General features: G+C 40.3%; 2 protein-coding genes and 1 non-coding gene across 5 annotated transcripts in view; 2 read left to right on the top strand and 1 right to left on the bottom strand.

Annotated features, from left to right (window-relative positions):
• nox4 (NADPH oxidase 4) overlaps window positions 1-8,400 on the top strand; it is a 29,963-nt gene extending 21,563 nt beyond the window's left edge. For all 3 annotated transcript variants that reach the window (XM_074679609.1, XM_074679607.1, XM_074679608.1), the window contains 6 exons: window positions 872-953; window positions 4,142-4,261; window positions 4,366-4,474; window positions 4,995-5,063; window positions 6,783-6,883; window positions 6,965-8,400. In XM_074679609.1, coding sequence (XP_074535710.1) covers window positions 872-953; window positions 4,142-4,261; window positions 4,366-4,474; window positions 4,995-5,063; window positions 6,783-6,883; window positions 6,965-7,085 — 602 coding nt within the window. In that variant the 3' untranslated portion in view covers window positions 7,086-8,400. The remainder of the gene's footprint in view (window positions 1-871; window positions 954-4,141; window positions 4,262-4,365; window positions 4,475-4,994; window positions 5,064-6,782; window positions 6,884-6,964) is intronic.
• Window positions 5,716-5,787, top strand: trnad-guc (transfer RNA aspartic acid (anticodon GUC)). Its single transcript has one exon. It is a non-coding gene; the product is annotated as a tRNA-Asp (tRNA).
• A 411-nt stretch (window positions 8,401-8,811) lies between the features above and the next one.
• tyr (tyrosinase) lies at window positions 8,812-13,829 on the bottom strand. Its single transcript, XM_074678926.1, has 5 exons — window positions 13,002-13,829; window positions 11,841-12,057; window positions 10,506-10,653; window positions 10,183-10,364; window positions 8,812-10,093 (listed from the first exon to the last, which is right to left on the bottom strand). The coding sequence occupies exons 1-5, from the start codon at window positions 13,827-13,829 to the stop codon at window positions 9,846-9,848; spliced, it is 1,623 nt and encodes a 540-aa protein (XP_074535027.1). The 3' UTR covers window positions 8,812-9,845.
• Window positions 13,830-16,530: the final 2,701 nt, after the last annotated feature.

The raw sequence follows: 16,530 nt of genomic DNA, 5'->3' as shown, positions 1-16,530 counted from the left end.
TAGCGAGTGGAAGAATCTTTCCCGAGCGTCTACGTAGTGGTAGCACGACAAGCCAACGCAATCTAAAAACTCGTTTTGGGCACATAGAGAGCAGCACGGTACAAAGAGCGACGCGAGTTGACTTTCTACTGAGCAGGTATGTGTCATATAACTCAGTGGTTCGCTTGTGCTTATATGCTAAGTCCGGTGCGCTCTTGAGTCCCTCCCACTTAGAAACGCTATGCTGCAGGTGGTTGCTAGTCGAGCGAATGTGTTAGCGTTATCACGGTCGGAGGCTGTGGGTGTACTTTGCCACAGGCACTGAGCCAAGGAGGAGAAGCCCAGTTTGAATTTGTGTTCCCTAAAAAGTAACAAAAATTCCTACAGACCCTTTACTTTGTAGAGTGAAGAGAAAAGAAGTCATTGATTTTATTCCACTTCCCTTTGTTTTGAACGTGTTTTATTGCATGGCTTCAGTTGCAGAACGCCTCTGAAGAGAATGTGACAAAAGCAAAAACACAAACACTCATTTCCACTCGCTACTGTACACACACACACACACACACACACACACACACACACACACACACACACACACACACACACACACACACACACACACACACACACACACACACACACACACACACACTTTTAGAGCACAGGAAGGGAAATGGGTTTGTTTGTATTGGCCCCTTAATCTGCCATGAGTACATGCTGTAAGTTGGAAAACATTAAACTGGAACATATAGACACTCCCCCTTTGGATGTATATGTAGAGAACACATGTTTGCATTAAAATCTGTTCAACGTTGTTCATTTTTAAAGAGTTAGATCAGCGTTTAACGTCATGCTGAATTAAAACGATTCTCCCCTTTTCTCCTCTGGTCAGAGCGGTTCACACAGCTGTTACTTCCTGGTCTGAAGGAAAACTTGGAGATCCTTCCCATGGTGCACCAGAGGAGATATCCCAAGTATGTTTCTGTGTGTGAGTGTGTGTGCTTCTTGAGCGAAATTGGCTGACATGATTTCTCATGAAGGCGTAGAATCACATCGGGGTCAAAGGTTTTGACCTGCTGGCCTTTGACCCTGTGCTCTTCCTGCTCTCTGTTGTAGGGAGAGAGATAGACAAGAGATAGAGAAAGAGAGGGAGAGCGGGAGGGGTGGCTTTGAAAAGAAGGAAAGTTTGTTTTGTGACAGTAAACTGGAGTTAAACAAACCATCAAACCCCCCTCTATAACATCTGAGTAATGTTCACTCCTGGTTTCTAAGTAGACTGCTGCCAGTGTCCCTCAAAAAAAAAAAAACCCACAAAAATCTACTTTACTCTTACTTTTCCTGAACATGAACATGAACAAAAGCTCTAATAAGTACTCACCACTGCAGCATTGAACTGATGAAATGATAGAGTAGATTTGGTAAACTGCTATTAAAGTCTTAAAGGACTAGTGTGTAAGAAATTGGGGGATCTTTGGCTAAAGAGATAAGTAGTTACTGCCAAAACTTGCTTTTGCAGGTGGATAAGCAGCTCGGAGGCTTTTTACAGATGGATTATGTGACCATCATTTTTTACTGTCATATTTTTACAGTAGCTCCAAAAAAATATATATATCTCTGGCTTTTTGTGTTTTAATGAGTTTTGGGGCCACCATCTTCCTTCTACTATTTGCTCTCATTGAGATGAAGAATGAGGAGGCAGCTAGTTTGGTTTCATTCTCTAGCCACGGGTTGCGTCCCGTGTCCTTTTAAAAAAACATTATTCTAAAGGTTAAAGTTGCATTTTTTAGCAGATCAGATAAAAAAATAGGTTATTTTGTACAGTAAAAAAATAAGTCAGCACAGCTCCTGTTACAAAAAGCCAGCTTCAGATCCTATCAAGAAGCTAAGTTATGTACCGCTGCAGACTGGGACTACATCAGTTTGATGTTCTTATTAAGAATCCTACATTTCACCTGAAGTGTACACTTTAATCTTGCTGTTCAGTTGTTTTGTAAAAATAATGTACTTTCATTTATTTGTTGTCTCTTCTTTCAGTTGCCAACCTGAACAGCTGCTCTGATACTGTGTGCTGACTGAGAAATTGTGAAGGAATGTTTGCAGATAGTTTCATGGTCCAGAGGAAAGGGTTTTCAGAGCGCAGCGGTGAAAATCTTTGAAAATATGAGCACGCTCTCATGCTGAAATGTTGGATCATTTGCAAACTTGTGGCAGGTCTGTCCCAGTCTACTGCAGTACATAGAAATTTTCTGTGTAGGAACTTCATCTGACCTCTCAAAACAGGAGCTGATGAGTTTTATCTTGCATAATATATAACTCCATTCCAAAATTCTGAACAATCCTTTAGAGGGCAGATTGTAGATACTTTTTTTTTTTTTTTTAAATTAACACTTAACATTGTCTGCTAATGTCAGTAGAATAAGTCAGTCATTGATTTTCATATGTTAGTCAACCAACCAAGGGCATACACTTAGAGGGAAGAAGGCTGTTTTAAACGCTCTTTTTTAACATCCCGTCATATGATGTTGTATAGACAAATCGCATCCCCTTACTCCACCTTAAACAAATGTGAATCAAAGGTGGTAGTGAGTGAGTCCGGACATTTTGAGTCATGTTTATTGTGTTTCTCCCTAAGTATTATTTAATTAGACTGTTCATTATGATGAATTAGATGCATTTGGATGGATGGAAGCTGAAATACTAGCTTAACAGGAAACTGATGTTTCCTGTTCTCTTCTTTCAAAATGTTACTTTTAGGTTCTTTTACTATCAGTTGCTTAACTGTTATCTCTAACCTGCAAAATGCCTTTCACACGGATTTGACTCATTTTGACATTTGGCAGCAGTAACAATATCTCAAAGGTCATCATTGTGACCTAATATGTGATGACTGTGACCCAAATACAGAAAACTGTACATATTTGAGGTTTTAATCTCATATTCAAGTACTACAAACCCAGATCTGTTGAAGTATGGCTTAGATCATCCAGTGTTTAAATCAAGGAAAATGGGGGTTTTAGGAAAACATTGAAAATCTGAAATTGCATATGTCATGTTTGTTGGTTTGCTTTTATAGGCAAATGTGACAGAGTTCTGGGGGGACCTTAACATTGGTCCACAAAGAGATCAGAAATCATGGTTTGTTCCATTTACATTGGAACTGGGACACATTTTTTTTTTATGTACTAACATTGAACAATACTATGCATTCGGCTGATTTAGTGTGACAAACACTAGTCAGAAATGCTCAAATAAGCTGAATATTACAGGAGCTTAATTACCGTCTACACCAAGGGCAACTATCTTTGATTGTGGATCCTGGAACATCCTGGTAGTAAATTCCAACCTCAGGGGCCCTTCCGGTTGAAATTTCCCACAGGTAACTCGTAACACCTGACTTGCAAATGCAAATGGAATGCAGCAACATACTGAGGTCACTGTCATAAGACCTGCGCCTGCAATGTAGAAAAAAAATCTAAAAATTTACTCCAGGGAGAGGAAACCCAAAGAGCAGACCTGAATGTCATGATGAAGACATCGCATACCAAAATCATTTAAGGTTTGAGTTTTGTTCACATGCAAACACTCAGAAAAGAAAGTCTGTGCTAGGGTGGCTAGGTCTTTACAGAGAGGTTCCCAGATATGCTTAGCACAAAGACTGGAAACAGGATGTTGGCCATGAAAAAGAATAATCACAAAAGTGTTCCTGAGATCACAGTGTGTTATGATGTGTCAGCAACGCTGAGCCAGACCTAACTTGGCCTTGTGGTGTGTGTCAAGGTGTGTAAACTGTGCTTCAGTGTTAACGACCATTTCAGAATATTGATTTTTAGTTTCATGCCAACGTTTGTCTGAATGTGTTTTGGAAATATTTTATTAATACAAAGAAATGTTAAGGCTTGAGTCTGCTTGGTGAATGTGTGTGTGTGTGTGTTTTGTTCATTACACAAGTGTTTGAGCAGCTGTTGAGGAGATGACGGCTGTGTGTGTGTGTGTGTGTGTGTGTGTGTGTGTGTGTGTGTGTGTGTGTGTGTGTGTGTGTGTGTTTATGTGCAGGATGTTTATCTGCTCACGTGTTTGGCCTTGAGGGGAAAGTATAAATATGTGAGTGTATATTTCTCCAGTGTCTGCTGTAATTGTGTTTTCCTCCACACTGTATATTCAGGCTTTATGTCGACGGCCCATTTGGCAGCCCATCAGAGGAAGTTTTTAACTATGACGTCAGCCTTTGTGTTGCTGGTGGGATAGGAGTGACGCCATTCGCCTGTGTTCTTCACGCTCTGCTGTGAGTTGTGAGATAAAAAAAACATACAGTGACTAAGTGCTCACATTTCTGCATTAATGCTTGAATGTTTTTACTTTCCTCCGTCCCCCCTGCTGCACATTCAGAGATGGCTGGGCCGGTTTCAGGTTGCAGCGTCTGTACTTTGTGTGGGTCTGCAGGGAACTCCAGTCCTTCTACTGGTTTGCTGAGCTGCTGTGTGCCGTGCACCACAAGGTCAGGGTGAAAAGATATAGAAGTCTTTGAAATATAACCCAGTGGAAGCATCAATGGTGTCATGCTGTCTGTAGCTTTAACCCAGAGAAACTGATCTTGTGTGGTTTGCAATTAATTTGATGGCAGTGTGCAAAATATGGGGGGTGTAAGGGGGACCTGAGACCCCTTATTGACATAAGAGCACCCCTGAAAGCCTCGGCGGCAAAATTTGGGGGTCTCTCCAGAAATACATGTTGCCACACATCAGTTGGGTTCTCTGCTCCTAAATAATGTAACAACTCTGAAACGTGCCCTATTGGAGACAGGTATCTTACACACTGTTTGTTGGTGATTTGAAAAGACAGACAATTGTCTGTTTTGCTCTTATTGTAACTAACGCCATCTGGTGACTGTTGGCCCAAATTACCTTGAGATGTGATGTGAAGAAGTTTTACATTTTATTCTTTAGTTAATATTATTGAATCAAGGGATTGCTTTACAGCATCAGACACCAAAATCTCTGTATCTGTCTTTCCTTCAGCTTTGGAAAGAAAACAGACCCGACTACTTTAATCTGCAGCTGTATGTCAGTCAGCCAGACAACCAGCAGGTAGGTAAAACACACAACCACAAACCCAGTTTGACTCAGAGTTGATTTTTTATTTTTATTTTTTCTTTTGTTCACATTCATTCTTCCAGTATCTGGCACACTCTATTTTTCACTCTTTCAACACTAGAGGGCAGCATATGCCTGAGACTGAATGAGGTTTTATATTCATCTCTTGATTTATTTTCTAAAACATACAGTATGCATTATTATGAGTCAGAGTTTTTTAAATGTGTGAACTTCTAAATTTATTTTTCTGTCTCATACACTCTTCAAATACATTTTAAAAGTGTCAAACTGCTTTTCTGAACCAAGATAGAAGATCTTGTACATAATCAAATTAACATTCAAAACTACATTTTCTCTCTCACTCTAAAAGATTTGACTAACGAAAGCTTAAACGTAATATTTTTTGTTGTAGGTGGTTCAATATCATGCTATAATGTGGGCCTTCTTTTATAATAGCAGCTAGCCTATTCTCCAGTGTTTATAAATGAATGGATATCTGCGACATTAACCAAACCATGTTACCCTTCTTAAATGTCAGGACTCAATTAGATGAAGGTAAATAAACATAAACACTTCCACTAAAAAAGTCATGGTGTGTCCTGCAGATGTTCCTATTTCTACATACCTAAATTCCTTACACTACCACTCCTCGTTAGTATAGTGGTGAGTATCCCCGCCTGTCACGCGGGAGACCGGGGTTCGATTCCCCGACGGGGAGGGAAAATCCTTTTCATGGCTCAGGGCTTGTTCACAGAGTGTGAAAGAAGCTTTGCGACTGCTCTGACACAACATATGGGCGTGTCCAGGAAAGCTCACTCCTGCTGGTGAACAATGCCGAGGATTCCTTGAGGCACTTTGACTTTTCTGTGCTTGTGTTTCTTATTTGCAAGGGTTCCACGCTCTGAAACCTCTCAGCTCTTCAGAACAGACCCCTGAAGAAGTAGGAAACCAGCTGATAACTTCTACTGTTTCCTCAGTTTTTGAAAGACATCCTGATCTGTTGGCTAGTAATTTAGGGTCAGTTTAAGATTTTAAAGGATAAGTTCAGTTTATATAGCTTTTACATTGTTTATAGAATGAATTAGAACAAAATACTCACTCAGAAGTCTTTCCTGATCCAAGCAGTGCTTCGGGAGATATTTAGATCCACAATCGTGCAGCGGATGTCCGTATAATGGGATCTATCGAGGCATAGACAGCACCGCTCCTAAAACTGCATTAATCGTCCAAAAACTCATGTTTTTCACCAAAATTTGTAGTAATGGTATACACAGGAGCTGGACTGGCAAAAAGAAAAAGGAGAGAAGAGGAGGAGAAAGCTAAATGGGAAAGTGATAGAGCATGAACTAAAGGCTAAAACCCTGGCTAATGGCTGAGACATGGGCTGTTTGTGATAATGTTTGTTCCAACCCACATCTCAGAGCACCGGCCTATGAGTAGTGCTAAAAAAAGCCTTTGCTTTGTATGTGGTAAAAAGTTATCTTGGACAAAAAGAAGAGCTGAAAAAGGATCTGCTCTTCATTCATTTGCTTCAAGACAAACACACTTTGGTAAGAGTCACATCCTCATAACAGTAGGTGCTAGTGCTCATGGGAAACAGAGTCTTCATCACAGAAAAATACTTTTTCATGTAGTCCTCACAGCCCGCTTTACATGATTATCTTTAAAATACCCATTTAAAGAAACCTGCCATGTGGTGTGTTTTGTTCTTAGAGCATGTCCGAGGAGAGGTACCGTCCGCTTACATCAAGACTGCTGGTTGGTCGTCCTAGATGGAAGTTACTGTTTGATGAAATTGCAAAGACCAATAGAAAGTGAGTAAAGCCGGAAAGGCCAGCAAAAGAAGAGAAATCAAGTTTCTATGTTCACCGTTACTTCTCTCTTTCTGGTTTCAGTAAACGGGTTGGGGTGTTCTGCTGTGGACCAAAAGGCATCTCCAGGACTCTGCACAGACTGTGTAACTCTGGTCAACCCACTGGTACAACATTTGAATTCAACAAAGAGTCTTTCAGCTGATCAAGCTCCAGGGCTTACACTGCAAGCCAAAAAGACTTGAAATATTTCCAGAATACTTTTTCACTTGTTTATGTGCATCCCTGCCCACCAGGATGAGACCTCATGATTGAACATGAGGCTGTTTCCTCTTCAGGGACTTTTTCCCACCTGAGAGCAGCCTGATGACTTTTGACGAGGCCCTACAACTTCCAACCAACCTCTGAGAAAAAAACCAAAGACTGTGATACTCTAACTTAATGTTCAAATTCTCTCCTTGATGCAACAGTTTTAACTTTTTGCCTTTGGATCACAGTGGAGCAAATTGCTCTCTCTTCTCTTCCAGTTAAACGTGGAAAAGGTTTCACGGTTACCCTGTGAAAAGAAACACAACAAAGTACTGATGTATCACAAGAAGGGATTTAGCTACTTGTTGCCCACAGCTGAAACATCATGGCTTTATGAACTTTTTTAATGTCAGTAGTAACTTGATCTAGCTGATCTCATCTTGACTCTAAATAATTATCACGTGATCAAATGATCAAACTTTTAAGTCAAAGTGTGAACTCCCACCTTGATTTACCACAGGGTAAATGCTGTCTCTAGACTTTGAATCCAAACACTGGACAGAGTATTTGGTTTGTCTGTTGGACTGCCAGTCATTAGAATCTGAGGGAAGCTGTCAAACCAAAATGGACTTATAATGGACTCTTGATTCTGGTGTTAATTTTTAGTTGTAAGCATCTCTTCTATCAAATACATGTGTTAAAGCAAACCTACACTACACCTCACAGCAATATTTTTATTTAGTTATTGCAATTTATTTATATGACTAAAGTTATTGTATGTTATGTAAAAAGAAACTGCTGGGCTTCTGCAATTCCTCAAAAAGTCTGTTTGGTGATATCTGAAGAAAATGAAGGTATTTACTGAAAAATGAGACTAAGGATGGAATAACAAGCAGTTAATTTTGATTTCTTTTTACTTTGATGTGTTCTTGTTGTTTTTTTGGTCTGCTATTGTTTAAGAAATGCACAAACTGGAAACAACAGGTTCCCGCAAAAAGAAAAAAACCACCTTAGACACCATAGTTCTAATCTTTTTGACTGAATTACCAGTGTTCCCCAAAATTTTGTTAAGCCACAGTGTATTTACTTTTTTTTCATTTGAAATGTATTTATAATTTGAACTGTACGTCTATTTTCAGGGTTGTCGTCTTCTTTGAAGAACAAGACAAAGCCTGAAATAAAACTGGTTTTGTAATTATGGTACCTTGAATTCTTATACTAAGGTTATGAGAGAGTCATTCCTGTTTATTATCCTGTCATTTACATTTTTATTTCATAGATTATTTAATAAGGATTCGTTATGGTTCATAAGACCCATAATGAAAGTGTTGTTTTGACATGTGACACTGATAGTGTCAGTACCGCGCACATTTGTTATTCCTTTGTTAAACTGACAAAAACTATCAATCAACGGTACATTCAGACTTGGTTTTACAGGATCAAAAAATATGTCAGTGCTGGTGTGTGTGGCCCTCGAGCCGGTAGGGTAGTAACATAGGCATACATTTATTAACAGTTGGCTCTTATAAGACAAACTCAGTGTGTACAGTGGAATGTCAGTCAAGTTTATAATGTCAGACTCATGACTCCCCACACAAAATAACCACAGAGAAAATTCAATCAGATCTTCATTTAATGCATTATGTACAAATTCATGATTCATTCATGTCTTCATTGCACTGATAGTAGCTTTACGCACTGTTCACTACACACAGTTGTTCTTCAGCATCAGTGACAGCACGACAGAGAGTTGCAGATTTGGTCTACGATCTCACAAAAGTGAAATAGAGGTTTACAAACATGTAACCTAATACCACCTAGTGTAACATCTATGAACTGTCTAAATTACACAAATTCAAAACTGAAGCAAACAGACGTACCTCTCAGACACTTTCTCCAAAGAATCTTGATGTTTCTATAAGAGCTAAAAATGTATTTTGGTTCTCAGCTAATCCTTGGATTATACAACAATGTGTTTTTGATCATCCATCTGTTTTTATTTTGTTCTTTTTAAATTTGTTACACATTGATTTATCAACTATGCAGGTGCAAATAATGTCACTCTTACACCCTGAGTTGTCTCTAATTCTACAGTATGGCAAACCTGGCCGTACTTTAAATGATCTTTAACTCTACCTTTGCGTCTTACTTTCTTTAACTTGAGACATTTCATTTACTTCTGTAACAAACAGCGTTCATACAATATGTTATTTGTTAAGAGTATTACAGATAGAGTCCCAAACAATGAATTAATAAATTATATGATATAAATCTGTGTTTTAGGTCAGAAGGAAAATACCGGTCATATCTACTTTCTGGATGATCAAAACACGACTGCAGTGAAGCTCCTGGCAGTATCTAAACTTTGTTGTGGGTGATTTGACCTGCCACAAGTCAGTTTAAAGATCCATATTGTTTGATGTTTGGTTTTGAACACTTGGTGGCTCTAGGATCCTGTCAGTGTATATGAATATATCCAAAAGATGCATCATATAGATAGAAACTAACCTGCTGTGTAAAGATGCTCACGTGTTTGTGCCTTTATTTATTTTTCAAAATCAAAATATTTTTTCATATAGTTTTAATTAGTTTTGGGAAATCATTGAGAAACATAGTCTCATAGCTGTGTTTATCTCATTCACTCTTCATGAATAAACCCAGTGTCCCTAATAGTTTGTGCATCCACATACTGCTGTATTCTCAGTATCTGTGTGTTTTACAGAGTATTCTGGTATGAGGCTGATCCATCGTCTGAGCTGCTGTGCAGAAGAGGCTGTCTCTCTCCGAAGCTTGGCACCCTCTTCCTCCTTTGGCTTCGTTTCCATTTCTTTCTAACGACAACAATTATTCCTGCAATGATTGCAGCAATCAGAGCCCCGAGCATCCCGGCTCCCAGCAGCCACTGCCAGATCCTCTGCGCTTGCTCAAGGTATGGTGTGATGAACTCCTGTAGGAACCTCTGACCTGTGATAAAGACACACGTGGTGATGCATTTTCACTGAATGAACATCTTCAGAAGCATTTGCATGCTGGACATTATGTTTTGTACGGACCAGGGTCCAAAAGGTAGGAATATTCAAATCCTAGGGCCTTGTTGGACAGGAAGTAGTCTCCATTTCTGTAGAGAGGCAGGAATGGCACCATGTAGTACCCGTCATTGTGGCCAATGGGAGCATTTGCAAGAGGATAGATGTTTCGAACTGGTTGATGTGTCCTGAGCCAGCGCTCAAAGATGCTGTGGGGGAATTAGAAAAAAAGATTAAGGAAAAGGGCAGAGTAAATATTTAAAAAAACATTTCACTCAAAAATTTCAAAATGCTTTAAAGGACCCAAACTGACCCAGAGGTTACATTTGTGTGTTTTTAAATCACTGTACCTGTCAATGAAAGCATGGTGTAGTAGAAATATGGGGTCATTGGCTGACCCCTGAACTGAGGACATGGTTCCATTCATGAAGAGGTGCAGGGCGTTGTGCATGGTGCTCTGGCCTGGTACTGCCATACCAGTCTCTGGACTGGCAAAACCTGCAGGATAGACAGACAGTGAAGAAAACAGTGCACAAGAGAAGAAACGCAGGCAAAAGAGTATTAATTGGTTCATTCTTATTATTTATCTCTAATTATGTACACAAAGAAACTCAAATATTGTGTAACTCTCCTCGGGTTAAACAAGATAGACAAAGAATAACCAGTTTCAAGACTTAAAGGTCCCATATTTGCAAAAATCAGTTTATTAAGTCTTTTAGTGGAATTTGTGGATCTTTGGCTTTCCTTCCAGCCCACAAAATGTGATATTTAATGGCAAAATCTGTACTTAGTAGAGCTTGTGAATGTAAAATCCTGACCTAAAACGAGCTGTTTGGATTTTGGGGATTTGCTGACATCAGCGATTCCCTTTTTTGACCAATCAGGAGCAAGTCTGACCTGATTGGTCCACCCCTGAAGCCCCTCCCGCCCACTCCCCCCCCCCGCTGCTGCTCCAGCAGCCATCACTGCTCTGTTTTGGGCTGTAAACAGCCACATAGTTCCATGCACAAGCTTCCCATTTTGGAGAAGACAAGATTAAGTGGCTAGAGTTCATTTATGAGGGAAATGTGCCAGCTACACTCAGTAAAACTGTGCATGTGTGTGCTAGTCACTTCACAGCCAACTGCTTTTCCAACTTTGGACAGTACAACAGAGGGCTAGTGAATAGACTGGTCCTGAATCCAGGCGCATTACCAACCATCTGTCAACAAATCCAGACCCTGGAAATGTGAGTATTTTAAATGCTGTGTGCTGTGGAGCAGATGTAAGAGCTTTTCCTCAGTGTCCCCCCTGTTTCTGTGTTAGTTTCAGGATGCTAACTTTAGCTGTGGTTAGCCTGTTGTTTTAGCCTGTTATGTTACGGTAAAGGAGCTTTGCTGTTTTCTAAACATTGAGCACTCGGAGCTCGTGGTGCTGCTCTCAGTGACGCGGAAGAGCAGGGCGGTATCAGCGGTGGCTCATTTACATATGAAGGTCACGCCCATTAAATCAGACCGTTCTGAACAGAGGGGCTATGAGAGCCTGGAAACAATGCTGCTGTGCTTGATTTATTGGCTTTTTGGACCAAAACATGTTACTACCATTTCATGAAGACATCAATGAGCCATATTAAACTGCAGAAAAGGAGCAGAATATGAGAACTTTAACCAAAGGCAAGCATGAATGTACCAAATTTGAGCACCTACCTTCTAGAACATTCCTAAAGCTCATATTAGCAAAACGGTCCATGGGTCCCGTCTCATACATGGGGAGCCCCACGGTGAAGTCCACATCCGGTGACGTGGGGATTCGTGGAACACGGGCCCGATCGTGGTTTCCAGGGTTACGCAATAGTGGACCCTCCCCAGAAGCGTCACACAGCACCTCTCTGTTGTTGTAATCTTCTGGCTGAGTGCAAATCACCTTAACACAGTGACACATCACAAAGATACAATAATCACAATCTGTAGATCCAGTCAAACAACAATCATCCTCAGGGACCGAGTAATGTAGATTACATACAGGAATATAAACCTCTACTCACTCTAGGACTTAAAACTCATAACTATGTTAAACTTTATCAATCTAGGCTGAATGCTTTACAAAACACCTTGCTTTGTATTTGTTTTAGCATGTTATTGATGAAAATGGAAACCCAATAGATAGTAATTACTGTTTTAAGAAGCTTCATAATACAACAAACTGTTAGATAGATTGTTTCAGCTGCTCACAGTAAAGTGTCTGTCATAAGAAGATTTGCTGGGACATGAATACAAAGCCTCTGAAGCAGGATTTTCTCTCATCTGGATCACTTGAGAATAAATTCAAAGCTCCCGTTTCTTAGCTCTAAAGTGGAAATACAACAAGCCGTTGTTTGTTTGACAGGGAAAAGAATTTTCAGTCCCAGACTTGAAAAAACTGAAATCAGTAGAAAATGCCTTTTTTGACTTATTATGTGCCACATTCACCCTACCAATTTGGATTTTTTTAATTATTTCAAGACATTTAAAGACAGAAATGAGTTCTAAATGTCTTAATACAAGTAAAAAATCTGCCAGTGGAACAAGAGAAAAGTTACTTGTATCAAGACATTGTTCTACTTTTAATCAACTTTCGAGCCAATTTTTCTTGTTGCATTGGCAGATTTGTCTATACTTGTTACTAGCAACTCAGACTTAATTTTTGTCTTTGAATAACTTAAAACAAGACATTTCTCTGCACAGGCCAGTTCAATGTGGCTCATGTAAAATATAACAAGACAATTTTTTACTTAAGATAAAAGATAAACACTTGAAAACAATTCATTTTTTTGCAGTGCATAACAATACAGAAGATCTGCACATACAAGCTTTATGAATTTTTCTTACCTTCCATGAGGAAAAGACAGAAGCAGGGCTGATGTGGTTGGGGTTAAAAGGGCTGCGCGCACCCATCAGGGAATCGGTGCACACCTCACAGGTCTGGGCATCCCTCCAGTCCCAGTATGGGATGGTGAAGTTGAAATCTCCTGTCATCTTCCTAATCTCATTCTCCCACATCAGCAGGAAGACTCTGTGCCAAGGCAGAAATGCTGCAGATTCATGAGCAAAGTCAATGTCTGCCCAAACATTGCCTGCCCCTCCCAAGAAGGCATCGCGGGACACGTAGTAGTGCATCCAGACAAACAGATCATAGGTGTTAATGTTAGCGAACATGGGGTTCTCTCCATTTGGACCCATCTCGCTTCTTGTTCCTGTGGTGATGACAAATTCTGGGCTGATGGTGTTCTTGGCCAAATTCAAATAAGAAATGAATTTCTGCTGCTCAGCAGTTGACATGGTCAGGATGTTCCTGCGCACAGATACCCTGTACTCAGCACAGTTTGAGCCCCAGTAGCCAAACTTGCATTCTCCACAGTTATAACCTCCATAGTTTCCAGCACAGCGACATGTCCGGTTGAAAAAAGCCAAAGGCCAGCGCTCTCTGTCATCAATCCCTCTGTGTGGGTACTGGGGCCCATGGGGTTCATCTGAGACCACCACATCAGCGCAAAAACCACGGCCTGTGAGGGCTCCGCAGGCTGAGCCGTCACCCTGCCACACCGGGCAACACACCTTGGTCCTTAGGGCCTCTGAGTTGGCACATGCTCGGGGGAATTGGCAGGAACAGATACCAATGAGCTGCAGCAGAACTGCAGAAACACACAGGATCCTCATGATGAAAAGTCACAAGTCCAATCTTGAAACTGAGTCCAAACACTTTTAAGGTCCTGCTTAAAAAAAAAAAACCTGACACAACAGTGTCTGCCAGACTCAGACTTCACATATGACAGCTCTTGACTCGACTGGAGATCCACCTGTAGCTTGTGGAGGGATGAAAAGGTTGTATTTTCTGACAAACTTAATCCAGTAACGGCTTCTATGGTTGACTGAATGCAAAAAACATCTAAACACGCTTTTGTTACTAAATTTAAGATACAAAAAAACTGTTAAGTTTTAAAAATACAGCTTGTAGGTTTTTGAAGCTGACTAATCCTCTATTTTATCTTCTAACTCAGTAGAAAACCTCCTTCCAGCTCTTTCTTGCACCCAGCCAGCGGTCTCCAGCTCTCCCCCTACTCACTAAGACGTTTTAGGGGCTGTCCTCTGACAAAGTGTGTGATCTGATTGTGATTGCACACACACACACACACACACACACACACACACACACACACACACACACACACACACACACACACACACACACACACACACACAAACACACACAGCATGTGCACTCACAAACCATCACATGCTCAGGATAATATTCCTGATTCCCCTTTCATTTTGTCTTGGGACCAGCTGACCTCTGCTCCACTGTACCTCAGGGAGATGTGGGTTTTGTGTTTGTGTGTGTGTGTGCGTGTGTGTGTGTGTGTTCTCTCAGCCTGCCTGGAATTTCTGAATGATCATGTGTGAAGTTGGAAAGATGATGAAACAGACAAAAGTAAAAAGATTAGGAGGTTGAAAAATCAACATTCCACAGTCAATTAACCAAGTTCATGACGTGCGCCTTGTTAATCAAAAGTTTTTACTAGTTTGTTCTTCTCCGTTGAAGGAATATTGATCAGTTTTATTTTATTTAGTCATTTTTCAGTATGTGTCTCATTGGGCTTCTGGACTTTTTAGTTTCTTTTCTTTTTTTTTTTAAGAAAGTTTGAAAGAAGTTTCCCATAGTTTTCTGGCTGTGGTTGATTGTGTGAAGCGTATGCAGTGGGACACTTAAAATATCATCCATTTGCTTTTTTTTTAGATTTAAAATGAAGCTTTTATTACAAAAGAGGATCAAAATGCACTAAATGTGACCTGTAAGTCCACAGAGACCAGATCAGGCTGGAGCATAACATTTTGTATCATCAGTGTAAAAAAAAAAAAACAAGCTGGTACTGGGAATGTTGTTCATGAATTCTTAAGGATAAAGAAAAGACCTTTGTAGGATATTTATGTTAAGATTTGGAAACTTTTGACTGATTTCTTTCAGAGAGAGGATTGCAAGACCTTTCAAAGACCGTTTTACTAGAACAGTCTTCTGAGAACAGTGTTTGGACGTGCAGAAAGAAAGAGTTGTACCAGGGAATAGAGCAAGAGATGGGCAGGAGTGACAGATAGACAAAGATACCCTTTGTGGTGTTTAACAGAGACATACTCGCCAGTAGGTGGAAGAAAACTGGATAATGAAAAAATATAACATTATTAATTGGCATCTGAGCTCAAAAAGACAACTGTAATGTACCTTATTCTCAGTGTGGCTTTACAGATATTTACAGATATTTACAGGATGAACATCACTTTGAATATATAGGGACATTTTGAGATGCAGGGAACACCTGTTTAAGTCCATATGCTTTTATTGGTCGTGTTGATATAAAGCAATCCACATTCAAATGTGCATGTTTTTTTCAGTTTCACTCTCATGTTATGCCAAGTTATTGAAAATCAGGTGCATCTGTCTTTTGCTGTTTTACAACATAAGCAGTGTCAGAAAATTCCCTATTGGTTTGTTGACTCTTTGGCTGCTGCTGTAATGAACTGACAACAGCAATTCAGACATTATCTTTCTCCTTCATTGGCTTATCTTTAATGATTCTGTTTTAACTTTAAACCCTAAGTTAGAATTCCTTTTCTTCTCCAATGAAACTCTTAATAGCCAAGCACCATGATGTCTTTCAGAGCTAATAAAACTTTGCACTTGCAGAATGTAGGCATTTTTATTTGATCAATTATTTTCTCTAATGATAACTACTTAACTTCACGTTGAAATTGAGATGTCACATTTGACAGTATGAAACAGACTCGCGGTCTCCTGCACATTCAGAAATATAAAACATGTGGAAACCTAGCTACTAAAGCAAAAGAGTGAGAACAAAGAGAGAGCGATATTCTGCTCCCACAAGCCCTGTCTCCTCAGGCTCTGCCGCCTTGTACAGTCCGGCTCAGGGGCAGACAGTCATCTGCGCAACCCTGTGGATCACAAGCCGGTCACATGCTGCCGTAGCCAGGCACGGGTTGCAGCTTATCCCGGTGCAGGAACGCAGTAGAGCGCACAGGAATGACCATCACAGGATGAACCTGTCCGCAGGGCTCCTCTGCACAGACAGCGCGCGCGCATGCGTGAGTGACAGATAATGAGCTTTTTCATTGAACTCACTGAGAAATTCACCTACTCTTATGATCCCAAGTTACTCATGAATAGTTTAAAAACCACGTGAAACCCAAACATAAGCAATCACTTGTTAATCCTTTCCTCTGTCATCTCAGCTGGTAGCCACTAGAGGGCACTAGAGGGTTTGAGGAGAGGTATAACTGTGAATGGATGTCACAGCATGGTTAGTGCACCCAGTTCGTTCTCATCATTTGTAATGAGATAGCAGAAGAG

The sequence above is a fragment of the Halichoeres trimaculatus genome, unplaced genomic scaffold (assembly GCF_033239565.1).
Source record: "Halichoeres trimaculatus isolate MK-OKI-2021-1 unplaced genomic scaffold, fHalTri1.1 fHalTri1_scaffold_9, whole genome shotgun sequence".
Taxonomy (NCBI): domain Eukaryota; kingdom Metazoa; phylum Chordata; class Actinopteri; order Labriformes; family Labridae; genus Halichoeres; species Halichoeres trimaculatus.
This window is presented reverse-complemented; position numbering and strand designations above follow the sequence as displayed.

What these genes read in the sequence shown, in the direction of transcription:
- tyr (XM_074678926.1), bottom strand. Translation starts at nt 13,829, where the DNA reads ATGAGGATCCTGTGTGTTTCTGCAGTTCTGCTGCAGCTCATTGGTATC. An exon ending in CACCATGCTTTCATTGACAG is followed by an intron (nt 10,365 to 10,505) that starts GTACAGTGATTT and finishes ATTCCCCCACAG; the next exon opens with CATCTTTGAGCGCTGGCTCA. An exon ending in TTCCTACCTTTTGGACCCTG is followed by an intron (nt 10,094 to 10,182) that starts GTCCGTACAAAA and finishes TCTTTATCACAG; the next exon opens with GTCAGAGGTTCCTACAGGAG.